The 18781-nt window shown below is 45.1% G+C and overlaps 1 protein-coding gene across 2 annotated transcripts in view; it reads right to left on the reverse strand.

Annotated features, from left to right (window-relative positions):
- Nucleotides 1-18781, reverse strand: part of SLF1 (SMC5-SMC6 complex localization factor 1) — a 101812-nt gene that overhangs the window by 45578 nt on the left and 37453 nt on the right. For both annotated transcript variants that reach the window (XM_044276006.1, XM_044276004.1), the window contains one exon: nt 9154-9319. In XM_044276006.1, the coding sequence (XP_044131941.1) occupies nt 9154-9319 (166 nt within the window). The remainder of the gene's footprint in view (nt 1-9153; nt 9320-18781) is intronic.

Below are 18781 nucleotides of genomic sequence, written 5' to 3' on the forward strand. Positions count from 1 at the left end.
ATGTATTAAAACTGGCTTACTTGCCCATAGCAACCAATCAGATTCCATATTTCATTTTTCAGAGCTACTTTGAAAAATGTAAGGATCAATCTGATTGGTTGTTATGGGCAATTAAGCCAGTTTTCCTTTGCATCAGTTTCGATAAATCTCCTCCACTATCACAAAATCTTGATGTTTTGAAAAGCTGGTCATCCTGTGATACACATATCAAGACCTGTCCAGCCAATGGGAAAGGTAAGCAAGGACACATATGTATATTTCTGAGTATTAAAGGGGTTATCCAGAAAATGAAATGATGACCTATCCTCAGGCACAATAATATTAACCCCTTAAGGACCAGGCTCATTTTCACCTTAAGGACCAGGCCATTTTTTGCAAATCTGACCAGTGTCACTTTAAGTGCTGATAACTTTAAAACGCTTTTACTTATACAGGCCATTCTGAGATTGTTTTTTTGTCACATATTGTACTTCATGACACTGGTAAAATAAAGTCAAAAAAATTAATTTTTTTGCATAATAAAATACCTAATTTACCAAAAATTTGGAAAAATTAGCAAATTTCAAAGTTTCAGTTTCTCTACTTCTGTAATACATAGTAATACCCCCAAAAATTGTGATGACTTAACATTCCCCATATGTCTACTTCATGTTTGAATTATTTTGGGAATGATATTTTATTTTTTGGGGATGTTACAAGGCTTAGAAGTTTAGAAGCAAATCTTGAAATTTTTCAGAAATTTACAAAAACCCAATTTTTAGGGACCACTACAGGTCTGAAGTCACTTTGCGAGGCTTACATAATAGAAACCGCCCAAAAATGACCCCATTCTATAAACTACACCCCTCAAGGTATTCAAAACTGATTTTACAAACTCCGTTAACCCTTTAGGTGTTGCACAAGAGTTATTGGCAAATGGGGATGAAATTTGAGAATTTCATTTTTTTGCCTAATTTTCCATTTTAACCCATTTTTTCCACTAACAAAGCAAGGGTTAACAGCCAAACAAGACTGTATCTTTATTGCCCTGACTCTGCCGTTTACAGAAACACCGCATATGTGGCCGTAAACTACTGTACGGCCACACAGCGGGGCGTAGAGTGAAAGGTGCGCCGTATGGTTTTTGGAAGGTTGATTTTTATGGACTGGTTTATTTACACCATGTCCCATTTGAAGCCCCCTGATGCACCCCTAGAGTAGAAACTCCCTAAAAGTGACCCCATCTAAGAAACTACACTCCTCAAGGTATTCAAAACTGGTTTTACATACGTCGTTAACCCTTTAGGTGTTGCACAAGAGTTATTGGCAAATGGGGATGAAATTAGAAAATTTCTTTTTTTGCCTTATTTTCCATTTTAACCCATGTTTTCCACTAACAAATCAAGGGTTAACAGCCAAACAAGACTGTATCTTTATTGCCCTGACTCTGCCGTTTACAGAAACACCGCATATGTGGCCGTAAACTACTGTACGTAGAGTGAAAGGTGCGCTGTATGGTTTTTGGAAGCCAGATTTTGCTGGACAGTTTTTTTGACACCATGTCCCATTTGAAGCCCCCTGATGCACCCCTAGAGTAGAAACTCCATAAAAGTGACCCCATCTAAGAAACTACACCCCTCAAGGTATTCAAAACTGATTTTACAAACTTTGTTAACCCTTTAGGTGTTGCGCAAGATTTAATGGAAAATAGAGATACAATTTCAAAATTTCACTTTTTTGGCAAATTTTCCATTTTAATATTTTTTTCCCAGTTACAAAGCAAGGGTTAACAGCCAAACAAAACTCATTATTTATGGCCCTGATTCTGTAGTTTACATAAACACCTCATATGTGGTTGTAAACCGCTGTACGGGCACACGGCAGGGCGCAGAAGGAAAGGAATGCCATACGGTTTTTGGAAGGCAGATTTTGCTGGACTGGTTTTTTGACACCATGTCCCATTTGAAGCCCCCCTGATGCACCCCTAGAGTAAAAACTACATAAAAGTGACCCCATCTAAGAAACTACACCCCTCAAGGTATTCAAAACTGATTTTACAAACTTTGTTAACCCTTTAGGTGTTGCACAAGATTTAATGGAAAATAGAGATACAATTTCAAAATTTCACTTTTTTGGCAGATTTTCCATTTTAATATTTTTTTCCCAGTTACAAAGCAAGGGTTAACAGCCAAACAAAACTCATTATTTATGGCCCTGATTCTGTAGTTTACAGAAACACCTCATATGTGGTTGTAAACCGCTGTACGGGCACACGGCAGGGCGCAGAAGGAAAGGAATGCCATACGGTTTTTGGAAGGCAGATTTTGCTGGACTGGTTTTTTGACACCATGTCCCATTTGAAGCCCCCTGATGCACCCCTAGAGTAGAAACTCCATAAAAGTGACCCCATCTAAGAAACTACACCCCTCAAGGTATTCAAAACTGATTTTACAAACTTTGTTAACCCTTTAGGTGTTGCACAAGATTTAATGGAAAATAGAGATACAATTTCAAAATTTCACTTTTTTGGCAGATTTTCCATTTTAATATTTTTTTCCCAGTTACAAAGCAAGGGTTAACAGCCAAACAAAACTCATTATTTATGGCCCTGATTCTGTAGTTTACAGAAACACCTCATATGTGGTTGTAAACCGCTGTACGGGCACACGGCAGGGCGCAGAAGGAAAGGAATGCCATACGGTTTTTGGAAGGCAGATTTTGCTGGACTGGTTTTTTGACACCATGTCCCATTTGAAGCCCCCCTGATGCACCCCCAGAGTAGAAACTCCAAAAAAGTGACCCCATTTTAGAAAGTACGGAATAGGGTGGCAGTATTGTTGGTACTAGTTTAGGGTACATATAATTTTTGGTTGCTCTATATTACACTTTTTGTGCGGCAAGGTAACAAGAAATAGCTTTTTTGGCACTTTTTTTGTTGTTATTTACAACATTCATCTGACAGGTTAGATCATGTGGTCATTTTATAGAGCAGGTTGTCACGGACGCAGCGATACCTAATATGTATACAATTTTTTTTATTTATGTAAGTTTTATACAATAAATTCATTTTTAAAACCAAAAAATTGTTTAGTGTCTCCATAGTCCGAGAGCCATAGTTTTTTCAGTTTTTGGGCGATTATCTTGAGTAGGGTCTAATTTTTTGTGGGATGAGATGACAGTTTGATTGGCACTATTTTGGGGTGCATATGACTTTTTGATCGCTTGCTATTACACTTTTTGTGACGTAAGATGGCAAAAAATTGCTTTTTTTACACAGTTTTATTTTTATTTTTTTTACGGTGGTCACCTGAGGAGTTAGGTCATGTGATATTTTTATAGAGCCGGTCCATACGGACGCGGCAATACCTAATATGTATACTTTATTTTTATTTATGTAGGTTTTACACAATGATTTTATTTTTGAAACAAAAAAAATGATGTTTTAGTGTTTCCATAGTCTAAGAGCCATAGTTTTTTCAGTTTTTGGGCGATTATCTTGAGTAGGGTCTCATTTTTTGCGGGATGAGATGACGGTTTGATTGGTACTATTTTGGCGTACATGCGACTTTTTTGATCACTTTTATTACTTTTTTTGGGAAGTAAGGTGGGCAAAATTTCAATTTTCTCATAGTTTTTATTTTTTTATTTTTATGGCGTTCACTGTGCGGGGAAAGTAACATGACCGTTTTATAGATCAGGTCGTTACGGACGCGGCGATACCTAATATGTGTAGTTTATTTTATTTTTTTAATTTTTATTCAGTGATAAATGGTTTTTTTTTTTATCTTAACTTTTTTCACTTATTTTTTTTATTTTTTGACCCAGACCCACTTGGTTCTTGAAGATCCAGTGGGTCTGATGTCTGTAAAATACAGTACAGAACCTATATAGGTATCTGTACTGTATTTTACTTACACTGAACAGATCTATGCTTTCAGCACAGATCTGTTCAGCACCATGGACAGCAGGACGCCTGAGCAGGCGTCCTGTTGCCATGGGAACCTTCCCCGTCTGCCACAACTTCGCAGACGGGGAAGGGTGAGGACTGGGGTGTCGGGGGGCTGTCTGGGGGCTCTCTCCCTCTCCCATCGGGGGGCTGCAAAGGCACAGCAGCCCCCCGATCGGAGAGAGAGGGAGCTCCCTCTTACTGTTAACCTTTTCCATACAGCGGTCCGTACGGACCGCTGTATGGAAAGGGTTAAACGGCTGACATCGCATCAACGATGTCAGCCGTTTATACCAGGGTGCCAGCAATGTGCTGGCACCCTGGTATACCCACTGTACACCAACGAGTACGCAATGGGAGGCGGGCGGGGGATCGCGATCCCGCCTGCCGCACCGCCCGCCTCCCGCAACGCCCCCACCGCCTGCGACACCCCCCCTGCACCACCCGCCGCCATCAAATCATGCAGGGGTGCAGGGGGGGGGTGTACTATATCGATTTTAGGAACTCTAAAGCTTCTGATCCCCGCGGTCAGGGACCGCGGGGATCAGAAACTGCAAAAAGCGCAGCAAACCACAGGTCTGAATTGACCTGCGGTTTGCTGTGATCGCCGACACGGGGGGGTCAAATGACCCCCCCTGGCATTTTAACAGGATGCCGGCTGAATGATTTCAGCCGGCATCCTGTTCAAATTAACCCCTGCGGCGCCGGAATGCCGATTTTAAAGTCAGGACGTACCGGTACGTCCTCGGTCCTTAAGGACTCGGGAAATAGGGCGTACCGGTACGTCCTCGGTCCTTAAGGGGTTAACAAGAAATCCACATATATTGCTGGTATAGGCAGGAAGTTCCCTTGTATCACATAGTCTAAGCAGCAACAGAGCCCACTGTGTTACATTAACATTTTCTTTATTTCATCATTATTCAAAAAGTGTAATCAACACATGCCAAAGTCCAGGTTTTTAAAAATCCTCAGAAACCCCCGCTGCTCCAGGGAGCTGCCCTGCTCACCGGAGCTTTGGTGAGCACGGCGGGCTCCCGGCATCTCACCAAGCACAGCGCCGGACATAGATATTGCAGTTCAGCCCCATTCACTTCAATGGGGCTGAGCTGAAGCTAGCCCACGTGACTGATGGACAGTGACATCACGTGGCCTAGGAACAGCTTATCATATTACTATAATATGAGGCAAATAGGACCAAACGAAAAGAGAAGTGGAATGAGGATATGCTGACATGTATCCTCTAGAAAGAGATCAAGTCACATTGTACACAAAACAAAAACCTACACCATACCTACATAAATATATAATACAGCAAATCCTAATAAGTAAGCCGTAATACAAACATTCATAGAAGTATACAGCTTAAAATATATCATACAAAACACCCCTGGGCGCTGGACCAGCACTGAGAGCTCTGATCCCTCGCATGCCAGGCACAGCTCACAGTACTGGGCGGCACTGGGGAAGCTGGAACATTCCTGCATCTGACCTCAACAGCAAGTAATGTATGCTCCTAATAGTACCTGGAACCAAATATATGAGTCTCCCGTCACTGCTCTGCAAAGTTCCCTCCCCGCTACATGTAGTCACAAGAGGAAAGATGTCACTATCTTTAGCTTTCTGTAGTGCCTGTGTGTCCGGGCAGACATCTTCCTGGAGACCATAACTGTACTACTGTCATGTGCAGGAGACACAGCAGCTACGAGCAATGTGCACTGAGCTATGAGACCTCACACAATGGAGCTGCGTAGTAACTATAATCGGAAATCATTTATAGAAAACATCAGCTTTGTAATCATTTAGCACAATGTGATCTCTTCAGTACTGTCAATGCACTATGGCAGGGATGGCAAACCTGCGGCTCTCCAGCTGTTGCAAAACTACAACTCCCAGAATGCTTAGACTGCTTACAGCTATCAGCCTACAGCAGGGCATGGTGGGAATTGTAGTTTTACAACAGCTGGAGAGCCGCAGGTTGGCCATCCCTGCACTATGGTAACACATTGCCCAAATATAGACACAATAATATAAAGCTAGATGATAGGGTGGGTTCACATCGCGTTTTTCCCATCCGTTTAACATATACAGAAAACGTTTACTGAGTCGCCGAAACGCGGGGATTATACACTTGATTATCTGTCATAATAGCCGGGAATAATATGGAGAATACTGACTAATGTGGTCAACTTCTAAACCATGAAAATTAGTGAAGTGCTTCACTGAGATACCTAGAAAGAGCCGAAGTCCGGAGCCGGTTTGGTATACCAATAACCAATCAGCCAGCCGACTCCCACTACTTGTGTTTACGAACTCTGGGACACGTGGGACGCCGAACACACGGAGCGCACAGCCCAGCCAGGGGAGACACCGGGACCGCCACAGACAAACAGCTTGGTACAGTACCCCATCGGCAATACGTACAGCGGAACTTACCTGCTCTACAAATAATCCAAGTAAGGAATCATCAACTTTCCCTCCCAGTACGACTTAATGTACCAACTGAGGTAAGGTTACCGTTCTGAACTCCACGTGGGACGTCACGAATGAATGCTGACCTCACAACTGTGAGTACAACAGACATTACTGAACTAAGTTTGAATTAACATTAGAGAAGCATATGAAGGATGTAACAGAAGCCCTCGGTTTGTTTGTTGGAATATTGTGGATTTGGGGGTACTTTTTAATGCTTATAAAAAAAAAATGTGGTTTTACTGTCTAGACATGATTAGATTACCTACAGTGTCTAACCTGATTATCTCCCAGGCAGAGAGGAGACATTGTGTGGGACTGTCCCGGATTGTGTGATTATTTCCATTGGTCTGTGTGTTTGTATTGCAGTTCACCATCAGGTCCACGGGGGAGGGCCCCTTCCATGGAGACTTGTATATAAGGCCAAGGGTGGCACCAATAAATGTTGTTCTTCTTACCCTCAACTCGCAGCCTCGTCTCGTGTTGTAGGGAATAGCTATATCACTACTAGCTCTTGTAAGAGCTGCACAGCTACTGGAAATCGCAACTCGGCTTGGAAGTCTCGGGAACAGCTCGACAGTGCCACGCTGACCAGGGGAGAAGGACGTCGCCAATGGTTGATACCGTTACAAAGGATATCTAAGAACACCCTGTGATAAGAACTAACACAACTAACATAATATAAGAGATATACTTTTAGAGGAGACCTCTTACAGCGAACTGTATGGATTGCATTTTACTATACCAACCATAAGATCTGATTGAGTGGTGGTGATCAATACAGAACAACTGGTAATTCCTGACAACTGGATACCACAATAGCAGACTTGTTGGGAATATAGAGATACCGCTCAGTGCTTTTAAGGAGTACTCTTATTTTTTGTTCATTTTTATATGTTGCTTTTACAGCTGGTCTTATAATTATATTGATCTTATGTGCCGACCCAATAGCGCATCACCATCAGCGCAATTTTCCACCTGGATTGACTCAATTTCAAAGCACACCAACTAATGCACTAGTCCACATTTATAGGTATTTTTCTACAAGCTAGAGAATTTTACAATCAACTTGCGCACTTATGCTCTATATATTCTCATAGACGATTTTTTACACATGGTTTTTATATTCTTTTATTATATATCTTTTTATTTATTCACTATTTTATATGGATTATATTTAGCTCTCAATAAATGTTTTTTTTAATACTGATTCTATGTGATTCCTAATACATGAGTGCCCATTCATATTTCTCTTACCAGAAAACGTATACTGATGCCTCAGACTGATGCCATACAGTGGCATGATTTCACCATAGAGTTCCATTATTTAAAAAAAAAGTATACTTTTTTTTACTGGACTGCAGGATACAAGAACGTGGTGTGTTGTGTTTTTGTATACGCCAAACGGAGGCATAAAACGTAGATACATAGATTGATAGATAGAATAAGGATATAAAGAGATAGATAGAATAAGGATATAAAGAGATAGATAGAATAAGGATATATAGAGATAGATAGATAGATAGATAGATAGATAGATAGATAGAATAAGGATATGTAGAGATAGATAGACAGACAAACAGATAGATACTGTAGATAGATAGATAGATAGACAGATGTATACTGTAATTATGAGCATGCTCCCACTCTTTTTTCTATTAGAATGTAAAAAATTAATATGTAAATAAATAAATAAAAATCTGCCAGGCAGAACTAATCTGTGGGCTGTTTTGGGAAGGTCAGGATCGCTCCATTCAAGCTTTACCTAGCACTGCACAGACATTTTGGCCCACATTTACTATTGTGAGTACACCTAGATTTTTGTGTAAACTGCAAAAAGTGCTACAAATTCGCACATTTAGGTTTAGAGAAAGTTTCTGTACCTTGTTAAAAAAGGGGATGTGGCTAAAGGGTGAGGCTTTATAGGATAGGGGCATGGCCTAGAGGCTGTCTTACATACAGCGATACAACAGGCGATAGTTCTGCAGGAGTCCTCTGAATTCTGTGCATGTGCAGTGGTGTCCTTGTATTCATGGGCTACTGATTCCTCCCACCCACCTGCCACTGATTAGCAGCTTTCCTTCTGCACAGGGAGGAGTCGGCAGATCATGAATACCAGGACTCAGGGCTGGACGCCAGCTACGGCGTTAAAGTATGAAACCTATTGCAAGAACACCAGTAAGTGACAGAATCAGGGTCTGTCTCACTCAGATTGAGCAGCATAAACACGGTGACAAATTCCATACACAATATGACAAATCTTTTATGCCTGTCTTTGCAAAGCCAGGCATGATGGGATATGTATGATTATTTGGGAAACCCAGACCTGAGGGGAAGAAGAAACCAAGATGGCTGACAACCCACAAATTACACATCAAATAAAACAGGCATACACAAGGCCCACAAGAGCCTCTATCATATTCTTTAATAATTGTCTGTCCTGCAGTACAATATCAAATTTAAAAAAATCCTGGAGTGCTTCTTTAAGCAACATAAATGAACAATCCAGGCCAAACTATTACAGTAATATGAAGTAACCTCTATAGACAGGATTGGTGGGGGTTCTACCGCTGGGCGGTCTCATACAGATGAACAGAGCGACAGTCCGCTAGGATTATTTAGGGTACTCATAACCTATCCTGTGGACAATGAATAACTTCAAATTACCAGATTACCCCTTTAAATGCAGATGGTGACATGGACATTGATTTAAACAATAGGTCATTTTCTGATGACACATTCCCTTTAAATGTCCATACCTGAAGAAGATATGTTCCGATGTACAGCACAGAGTGATACTGGGCACTATAGACTCTCACTTCTTTATTTTGCAGAAAGCTTCTGTTATTGGTAAAGACATGTGTTATCTCCTCATCTGGTTTGTGTGGATGGTATAGCACCGTGGCATGTCCTGCTGTAAGAATTCTGTAGTAGAAAGTATGAAATAAGAAAATGATGCATGGTGATGCTGCATAATATTACATCTTATTTACCTTCCACACCACTCGGGTCAGTTTGTTATTAAAGGATACACTAAAGCACATATATCAAGGCTCATTGGCAGAGTTCATCCCACCACATCATTTTATGTGGCCCACGGGAGGTCTGCAGCACCAGCAGCACTCCGCTAAGGGCAGAAAGGAACCGAACGCTGCTGGGCACTGCTGTCAAAGAATAGCTGCGCTTAGCGGCGCTCCCTTCCTCCTACCAAGCTGCCTTCTTCCTGTTGCTCACTCCAATGAGGCGGATTGCTGCTTCTACCAGCAGCCAGGCATCTCCTGCCCCACTCTCTCTGTCTGCCATTATCCCTGCCCTAGTGAGGTCACTGACCTGCTAGTGCTACCATTAGTTAAAAAAGTAACGGCAGGACTGAAATACCGCCAAACATTCAGAGACCCAGGGACCACGAAGAGGCTGCCACACTGCAAGGTAGTGTCAAGGTCCCTCCTGTGAAAGATCAGGAGATCAAAGAGACTGGCTACACGTGAAGGAATTTAACAGCCTCTTGGTTACTTGCTTCAGTTGTTGTTGTTGCTCTAGACCACACCCCTTGTTTCAGGTGTAGCTAAGTGGTCATTATGCCTTCCCTATATAGTCTGACCTCACTCTTCTGTTGTTCAATCATTTTATTAAGGATGAACACAAATGTAGATAAGACAGCATGTACAAATACATTGTGGAATGCACATCAAAATATTGATCGTTGGCTACTCCCGAGTTCTCTGTAGATCCCTCCAGTATCTCGTTCACTGGAGAGGTTATAGACCGGAGGAGAGGATGTAGGTTTCAGGGGCCGATGTGAATGCTAATCGTCTAGTGAAAGGCTTTCACAGAGCTCATCCTGATAAAGTTGGTCCTGGGTGCCCGGAGGTCACCCGTAGAAGGGGGGGGGGGGGGGTACTGTCACAGTCCCTCCTGTGACAGATGTCAGGAGATCAAAGAGAATGGCTACACGTGAAGGAATCTAACAGCCTCTTTGGTTACTTCAGTTGTTGTTGTTGCTCTTGACCACACCCCTTGTTTCAGGTGTGGCTTAGTGGACACCTCCCCTATATAGTCTGACTTTACCCTTCTGGCTGTGCGGTTGATAGCTTAATTTGGGTTTTGGAAGAGCTGGTGTGTTGTCCTCTCTGGAGTCCGTGCTCGTCCATCTCTTCAGAAGTTAAGTGTCTTGCTCCTTTGTGTTTTGTTGTCCCTCCCCTTGTCTGTTGCTACTAAGTCTCAGGGAGACGGTGATTCCTTCAACTGGGAAAGAGCTCGCCTAATGCCCAGCCTTTATCTACAGGGATCCTTAGGGTCTCAGGTTTCGGTGTATGGGCATTCCTACCTTCAGGGTGTGCCCATGCAAATAGGAGACAGGGCAAGGAGTAGGGTTATTTAGGAGGTGACCCTTCTCCTTTTCCCTACCGTTGAGGCCTAGTGGCTTTTCCCTTCCATCCTGTTGTCGGTGTGGTGTTCCCTCCCATACCTCACCCATGACAGATAGAGGATGGGGTTGTATGTTGGAGGGGCTGGGTGGAGGGGAGTGAGGTATTTACATAGTACTGTATTCTGAAGTGGGCTGAAGGGAGGGAAGTGATGCTATTTACATGGGACTGGAGGTGGCTAAAGGGAAAGAAGTGATTTTAATCATGTTATTTACATGGGACTACATTGGATGAAGCTGAAGAGAGGGAAGTAATGTTATTTACATATAACTGTATGTTGGAGGGAGGGTAGTGATGTTATTTACATGGGGATGCTATTTCCATAGAACCTACCTACTATCTGCAGTGTTACATAGGACTGCCCAGCAGACTCTGGTGCCTGAATTCCGGAACGTGGCCCTTTGAAGGCAACGATAATGCTGATGTGGCCCTCTGCTAGACGACCTGTGCTAAAGGGTACTGACTACTGAAAATCTAATGCTTACCACTGACTGGAGGCAACGTCATTACTAGCCTGTTTTTAAGCATTAACCACACATTCTGCATGGTCCCGCCATTTCTGGGGGGAAAAAAGTTAAAATGCACATAATGCAGCGTAGACAGTAGATTCCATGATTATTCTGCCTGCCATTATCCACTCACTCACACCAAGCACCATAATGCGTGCCAAGACACAGAAAAATGAATCACATGTAGTGATCAACAATAGAACTTCAAATAATACATATGTGCAGTTCAGTAAAAAAAAAAATATAACAAAAAAAACATACCATTGCATAAGAAAAAAATGTAACAACTAAACACTCTTCTTTCCATTCCGTTGCCCAACAAGGGCAAAGGAAGTGGTAGAGCTAGGGCACCCATCATTAAGGAGGGTAACGCCTCATGCACACAACCGTATGTCTTTTGCAGCTGGCAATTTGCAGATGGGTAAAACACGGATAATGTGCGTGTTGCATCCGCATGTTTTGCAGACTCATTGACTTCAGTGGCTCCATGGTCCACATTGGGGCCAAGTACAGGACATTTTTTATCTTTTTGCAGAACAGACAAAGCACACAGATCATCCGTGCACTTTCCGCATCCGTATGTCTGTTCTGCAAAAAGATAGATATTTCCGTAAAATGCAGACCAAGGACCCAGTAAAGTCAATGGGTCCACTAAAAAAATTTGGACGGCATGCGGACCGCAAAATAGATACAGTCATTTGCATGAGCTTTAATGCTGTTTGTTCTCTTCTATTGGGAGGACATATGCAGGGTCCCTGAAGGAATGGGCGCCATGGATCAGGCTCTACTACTGCATATAGCTAACAAAAAGCTAAGAAACTTTGGGAAACTATTACATAATTGGGCGACTGCAACTTCTCGAAAGCAGACATCCCATAGCTGCAGGCCGCTCTCGTATTAAAGGGGTATTCATTCAGAGCTCCTTTGGAAAATGAAAGGTGGAATCTGACTGGTTGCTATGGCCAACTAAGCCAGTTTTGCTTTCCGACAGTTTTGATAAATCACCCCACTGTATAGCAGAGAGTTCTTTGTGTGATTTGTTTCCTGATACTCACAGTATAACCACTTCAACGCTCCTGTCAGCCATTAATTCTGCAGGAGACCAGATGAGTCTTTAAAATGTACTATGCACGCTACCGAGGTCCTGAAAAGTAAATTACTTATTTTGGCGCCTGCCTATCTCACTCTGTGAAGTTTGGCCCCTTCGCTTAGTCCATGCTGTAATCCTGCGCATGGTTCGTTCTTATACAGTTGGAGCATGCGCAGTGCTTCTATTTGGTTAATTTGCCCTTCTCTAGTTTGGCCATTGCTTACTACAGGCTGAGCACAGAGGAGAGCAGGATTGGAGTAACAGTTGATTTAGTGCCACAATAAAAAAACTCTGTAAATAATATTCTAGCTCTAGTGGTATGGTCATTATGTGTTTTCATCAGCAGTGTTAAGCCTTTCCTGACATATGCAGTAATAGCACATCACATGTTGGGTCTTTAAGGCACACAATGCGGATTCTTTCCGTGCAGATTTTGACCTATGGTGCAGATTTTAAAATCCGTAGCATGTCAATTTATTTTATTTTTCCTGACCGGATTCAGTTAGTAAAATCCACATGCTGAAAATCCGCACCAAATCCGCATGCAAATCAACACCAATTGATGTGGACTGACGACACGGATTTGCCTGCGAACACCTGCAGATTTCAGTGCGGATTCTCCACACATGAATCCTGAACGTGTGCATGTACCATAAAGATGGTGCCCGCTCCGGATCGTCATATTGAAACAGCAGGCACCTGGGGCTAATGTCCACGATCAGCGGTAATACGAATCGCGGACATTTAGTCCCCTCAGAAAACTGTGGTCAGAATTGACCATGGCATCTGAAAGACAATAAATCTGAAGCGCTCTCTTCCCGGGCAGGAACGCCTCCCCCTGGGTGAGACGGGGAAAGGCGTCCCATTGCTGTAATAAGCCAGAGCCTGTACTAGGCTTCTAGGCTTATTACTTGTACATTACAATTCAGGTAATCTTTGCATAGTGTAATGGGTAAAATTCCATTATTTTATATAAATTACAATCTAATAATTGCATGTTGGAGTTCACTTGGGGGGGCCTAAAAAAGTAAAATAAAAAGTAAAAAAATGCATAAAAAAATATAAAAAGAATTAAAAACAATATATAGAAAAATTCTAATCAAACCCATTTCTCTAAAATCAAAATAAACTATCAAAAAAATTAACATCCTAGGCATTACTGTGTAATATATAAAAAAGCCTCCCATATGTAAAACTGGAAGAAAAAAAAACAATATTGTCTATTCGTGATTTTTTTCATCACTTTACCTGCCCAAAAAATTAAGAAAAAGTCATAAACAAACCAAAATGTTATCAATAAAAGCTACAGATCGATTTTTTTTTTTGTTGTCAGAATTAAAATACAAGAAAAGTATATGAATGTGGTATCGGTGTAATCATACTGACCCGGAGAATGAAGAGCACAAGGGAGTTTTACCACATAGTGAACGCCCTAAAAACAAAACCCACAAAACTGAATTGCCTTTTTTTCCAATTTCACCACATGGGATTTTTTTCTAGCTTTCTACTACATCCTATGCAATATTAACTGGTGTCATTAGAAAGCGCAACTAGTCGCACAAAAAACAAGTCCTCAAAAACAGAAAATTGCTCTGGTAGAGAGAGAGATAGAGTATGTAGTTGCATACTTTAGGCTTGTTATTTTTTTGTTTAACTTTTTTTACTTTATGAATATTCGTGAGGTAGGCAGAGAAGGAGTGGGTGTGCTTTCCTGCTGATTGACATGTACACTTGCAAACCCTATACGGGCAATTGTAATTTTGAGGGAATAACGAGATTTTTGTATAACTTACCAGTAAAATCTCTTTCTCGCTCTTTCCTTGGGGGACACAGAAGACCTTGGGTATAGCTCATCTCCATAGGAGGCGTGACACTAAGTGAAAACTGTTAAGCCCCTCCTCCACAGCTATACCCTCAGCCTGGAGAGAGAGGCTGCCAGTTGCGTGTCCAAGTAGTGAAAAAAAGGCAAAGTCCAAAAGTGGAACCAACAAGCCAACTACCCAACGGGTAAAACAACTCGGAAACCGTGTAGAGAAAAAACAAAGAATGGGTGGGTGCTGTGTCCCCCAAGGAAAGAGCGAGAAAGAGATTTTACTGGTAAGTTATACAAAAATCTCGTTTTCTCGCCCAGTTTCCTTGGGGGACACAGAAGACCTTGGGACGTTCAAAAGCAGTCCAAAAGGGGGAGGGACCACAGCACCAAGGCGAATCACCCGAAGGCATCAAGAAACCGCCGCCCGCAGACCAGGCGGCCCAAGGCAGCATCTGCCGAAGCCAGAGTATGCACCCTGTAGAACGCTGTAAGGCAGACCAGTGACCGCCGCGCACAGACGCATGGCCGAAACCAAATGCCACCGGCCCAGGAGGCACCGACCGCTCCGGTGAAACGAACGGTGACACCAAAAGCAGAACCCTGCCCTTGGTGCGGTAACCACAGCAACAACCACTGTGAGAAAGCGGAGGAAAGCCACCCCGGAGGCCACCAACCCGTTGCGCGGACCTCCTGGAAAACCAAGAGACCGAACGTCGACAAGAGTCGGAGATCTCCAAGTAAAAACCGCAAGGCCCAAACAACTCCCAAATCGGTGAAGTGTCCGTTCCCGGGGGTGGGAAGGGGAGGACGAAAGCCCCGTTAAAATGAAAGACAAACACCACCTTCAGAAGGAAGGAAGAGACGGGATGGAGAACAGCCCTGTCCCGAGGAAAGAGAAGGCTCGGAACAAGAAGGGCCGCCACCCAGGCACCCGCCAGAGACACGACGGCTACGGAAACATAACCGTACAGGACAGAAGGAGTAGAGAGAACTCCTGTAACGGCTCCAAGGGAAAGATTGGAGCGCCAAGAGCCCAGTATGCAATGCCCAGGGCGGTACCCAGGGGCAGTACGAGGGAACCCCAAAGCCGCTCCACGGAAAAGGGCCCTGACAGGCCCAGAGGGCCGGGGAACGCCGAAAGGGGAAGGACAGCGCTGACACTTGACACTTCAAGCAACAGAGTCCCAGTCCCAGATCCAGGTCGGACTGGAGAAAGACAGAACCATGGAGAGAGAAAGGCAGAGTGGGGGAACGCCCAGCTTCCCACAGAACCCCCGGTAAAACCCCTAAGTCCTACAACAGATCCTGGACAAAACACGGCCAGGAGCGAACACTAGCGAGCCCGCTAGAGTCGCCTGGGCAAGCGGGTGAAACCCAATGTGAACAGGCGCAGACCAGTAACACGGGCAGAACGGTCGGCAAAACTGGTCCCGTTGGCCCCCGAGCAACGTAGTCCTGTAACCACCCGGAGTGGGGGAGCAGAAGGACAGACGGAAGGAACCGAAGGGTCCGCCCAGCAACCGCCAGGACAAGACAGGCTAAAGTCCATGCCGATGTAGCCACCACAGGAAGACGTCCTACAGTCCCGGTGTGGGAGATCTAATGACAATCTCGACCGAATGGGGGTCCTCCCAAGTTACAGCCAGAGTGAACAAGGGAGACAGCACGAGGCCAAGAGGAACATCAGAACCATCCACATGAACAACCAAGCTCTCCCCAGAGGGGAGGGCAGCGAAGGAACAGCCACTGAAGCGCGGCCGGGGCAAAAGCCACATCGGAGGGAGCCGAGCCAAACCGAGTGGGAGCCAAGCAGAGCCGGCGAAAAAAGGCAGTCGAGACAGAGGCCGGCATAACACCCTACAACTGAAAGGAGGAGTGGGCAACAGGGAAGCCATAGGACAGCTCAAAGGCAGAACCCCGCTCACCGAGACGCCCGGTTCACTGCCACGCAGAAGGCGAGTACCCTGAAGAACCCAAGGTGGAGGTCCTACGGACCTGGGTAAGTGAGCACCCAAGAGCAGCTGGGTGACCATCCCGAGAAAAGCGGCCCGAACCCGGTAGCGGACCAGCCTAAAGCGCAGAGGGGGCGCCAAAAGAAAAAACTCATACTGCACGACACCCGAAGAGGAGGAAAAACAGTAGCAGGCGAGGGAACAGCAGTCCCGCCAGAGCTAACGCAGAAATCGAGTGGCACTGCAAACGGCACTCTCGACCCAGTGACCACTTGCGCCGGGAAGCGAGTGCACGGGAGAACGAAAGGGTACGTATCAAAGAACCACGAACACTCCCCAGGTGGAAAGGCCAACGGACATGGTGGATGCCGAAACAACGGGACCACAATATACAGGCCAAACCAGAAAACGAGCACCACCCAGCTCGGCGAAGTAGAGAGCAAGTAGAGCCCATCTACTCATATCTAAAGAATACACCTTTGAATACAGCGGCATACTTGTAATGCTTGTATGACAGCACCCAAGGGTTATACAGGTGGACAGAATGATCTCTTTAGAGAAGAGTGCAAGGCCCGTGACAGCACCACATCCCAAGAGAAAAAAGGGTATGTCGCAGGAGGAAGTGAGGCATACGTACGAACAGCCCCGCAAGCAGTGAGAAGGCCAACCCACCTATGGGAGGAGAAGGCATACACGGCCCAAACAACGGACAGAGCGCACCAGAAAATTCCGCTCACTGCAAAAAAAAAAATAGTCACCCAGTGAAGGGGATCAGCCACAGAGCCCAACAGTATCAACGGAAGTGCAAAGTGCAACCTGAAAGGGAGTGATGCACAAGACATCAGTATGGCATGCGATGGGAACGCAGGCAGGCCCCCCAGAAAAGGGGTAAATGCACCTGGCAACACTGCAGCTGGTAAGAATGCAAAGGCCCGTCCCAAAGGGGGGTTGCCCAAGGCCAGTAACAACTTCAGAGAAGTAGAACATACCATAGTTCGCCCAGAAGGTGACTAATCACATGGCCGCACAGTACCCAGCGGGAACGCAGGAGGTCCGCCCAGAGAAAGGGGGACATGCACGGGGTTATCTTACCATAAAGCGAGTGCGCAATAACCCACCTAACACCGAATACTGTGAGAGTGCAACTACTCCACAACGAAGGAGAACAAGCAAGAATCCCGCACAGCATTTCAAGGACAGCCATGGGTCACGTGAGGGTGCAAATTCTTGCCCATGGATGAGGTGGGCCGTGTATGGCCCGCAACATATCCGGCGAAAGAGCAGTATTCCACCCAGAAAGGGGCGGGTAATGCACACGGCCGTCATCGCATCCAGCAAAAATGCAAGCACCCCGCCAAGGATGCGGGACATGCACATGGCCAGCAACGCACTGGCGAGAAAACAACCACAGTCAGTGGCGTTGTGCATATGCCGCCTGAGGAAAGGATACATGCTCATTGCTGGCAGCGATTCCAGTGAGTGCAGCACACCACCCAAGGAAGGTGTCGTGCACATGGCCGGCAGCGAATCCAGTGATAGTGCAGCAAACCACCTATGGAAGGAGTTCATGCACATGGCCGGCAGCAAATCCAGAGAGAGTGCAGCATTCCGCCTATGGACGGAGGTCATGCGTATGGCCGGCAGCGAATCCAGAAAGTGCAGCATTCCGCCTATGGAAGGAGGCAATGCACATGGCCGGCTCATGCATATGGCCGGCAGCGAATCCAGCGAGAGTGCAGCGTTCTGCCCATGGACGGAGGTCATGCATATGGCCGGCAGCGAATCCAGAGAGAGGGAGCGCAGCAGCCCTCCTTTGGACGGAGGTCATGCGTATGACCAGCAGCGAAGCCAGAGAGAGTGCAACATTCCACCTATGGAAGGAGGTCATGCATAAGGCCGTAGCGAACCCAGCGAGAGTACAGCATTCCGCCTATGGAAGGAGGTCATGCATATGGCCGTAGCGAACCCAGCGAGAGTGCAGCGTTCCGCCTATGGAAGGAGGTCATGCATATGGCCGTAGCGAATCCAGCGAGAGTGCAGCGTCCCGTCTATGGAAGGGGGTCACGCATATGGCCGTAGCAAACCCAGCGAGAGTGCAGCGTTCCGCCTATGGAAGGGGGTCGTGCACATGGTCAGCATCGTATGCGGTAAAAGGGCAGTATTCCGCCTACAGAAGGGGGTCATGCACAAGGCCAGCCCGCAGCCAGAGAGAGTGCAGTATGCCGCCTATAATGGGGGTCATGCACATGGCCAGTACCGTGACTGGAGAAGGCGACTAATTCTGCCTATAGAAAAGGGCGGCCTGCACCTGGCCAGCGCCGTATCCCAGGAGAGGGCAAGGGTCCGCCTAGAAGGGGAACATGTATACCTGGCCAGTGCCACGGAGCGCAACATGCCGCCTATGGAATAGGGGCAGGCATACGGCCAGCGCTCTAAGGTCAGGCTGCAGCATCCTGCGCAGCCAACAAAAAAATACAGATACCTCATATATATATACACACATACTGTTAATTCTTATATTATTTCTGTATTTATGTTTTTTATTTAATTTTATTAAAAATATATATATATATATATATTTTTTATTTTTTTTTTT

Source organism: Bufo gargarizans, chromosome 1, assembly GCF_014858855.1.
Source record: "Bufo gargarizans isolate SCDJY-AF-19 chromosome 1, ASM1485885v1, whole genome shotgun sequence".
Classification (NCBI taxonomy): Eukaryota; Metazoa; Chordata; class Amphibia; order Anura; family Bufonidae; genus Bufo; species Bufo gargarizans.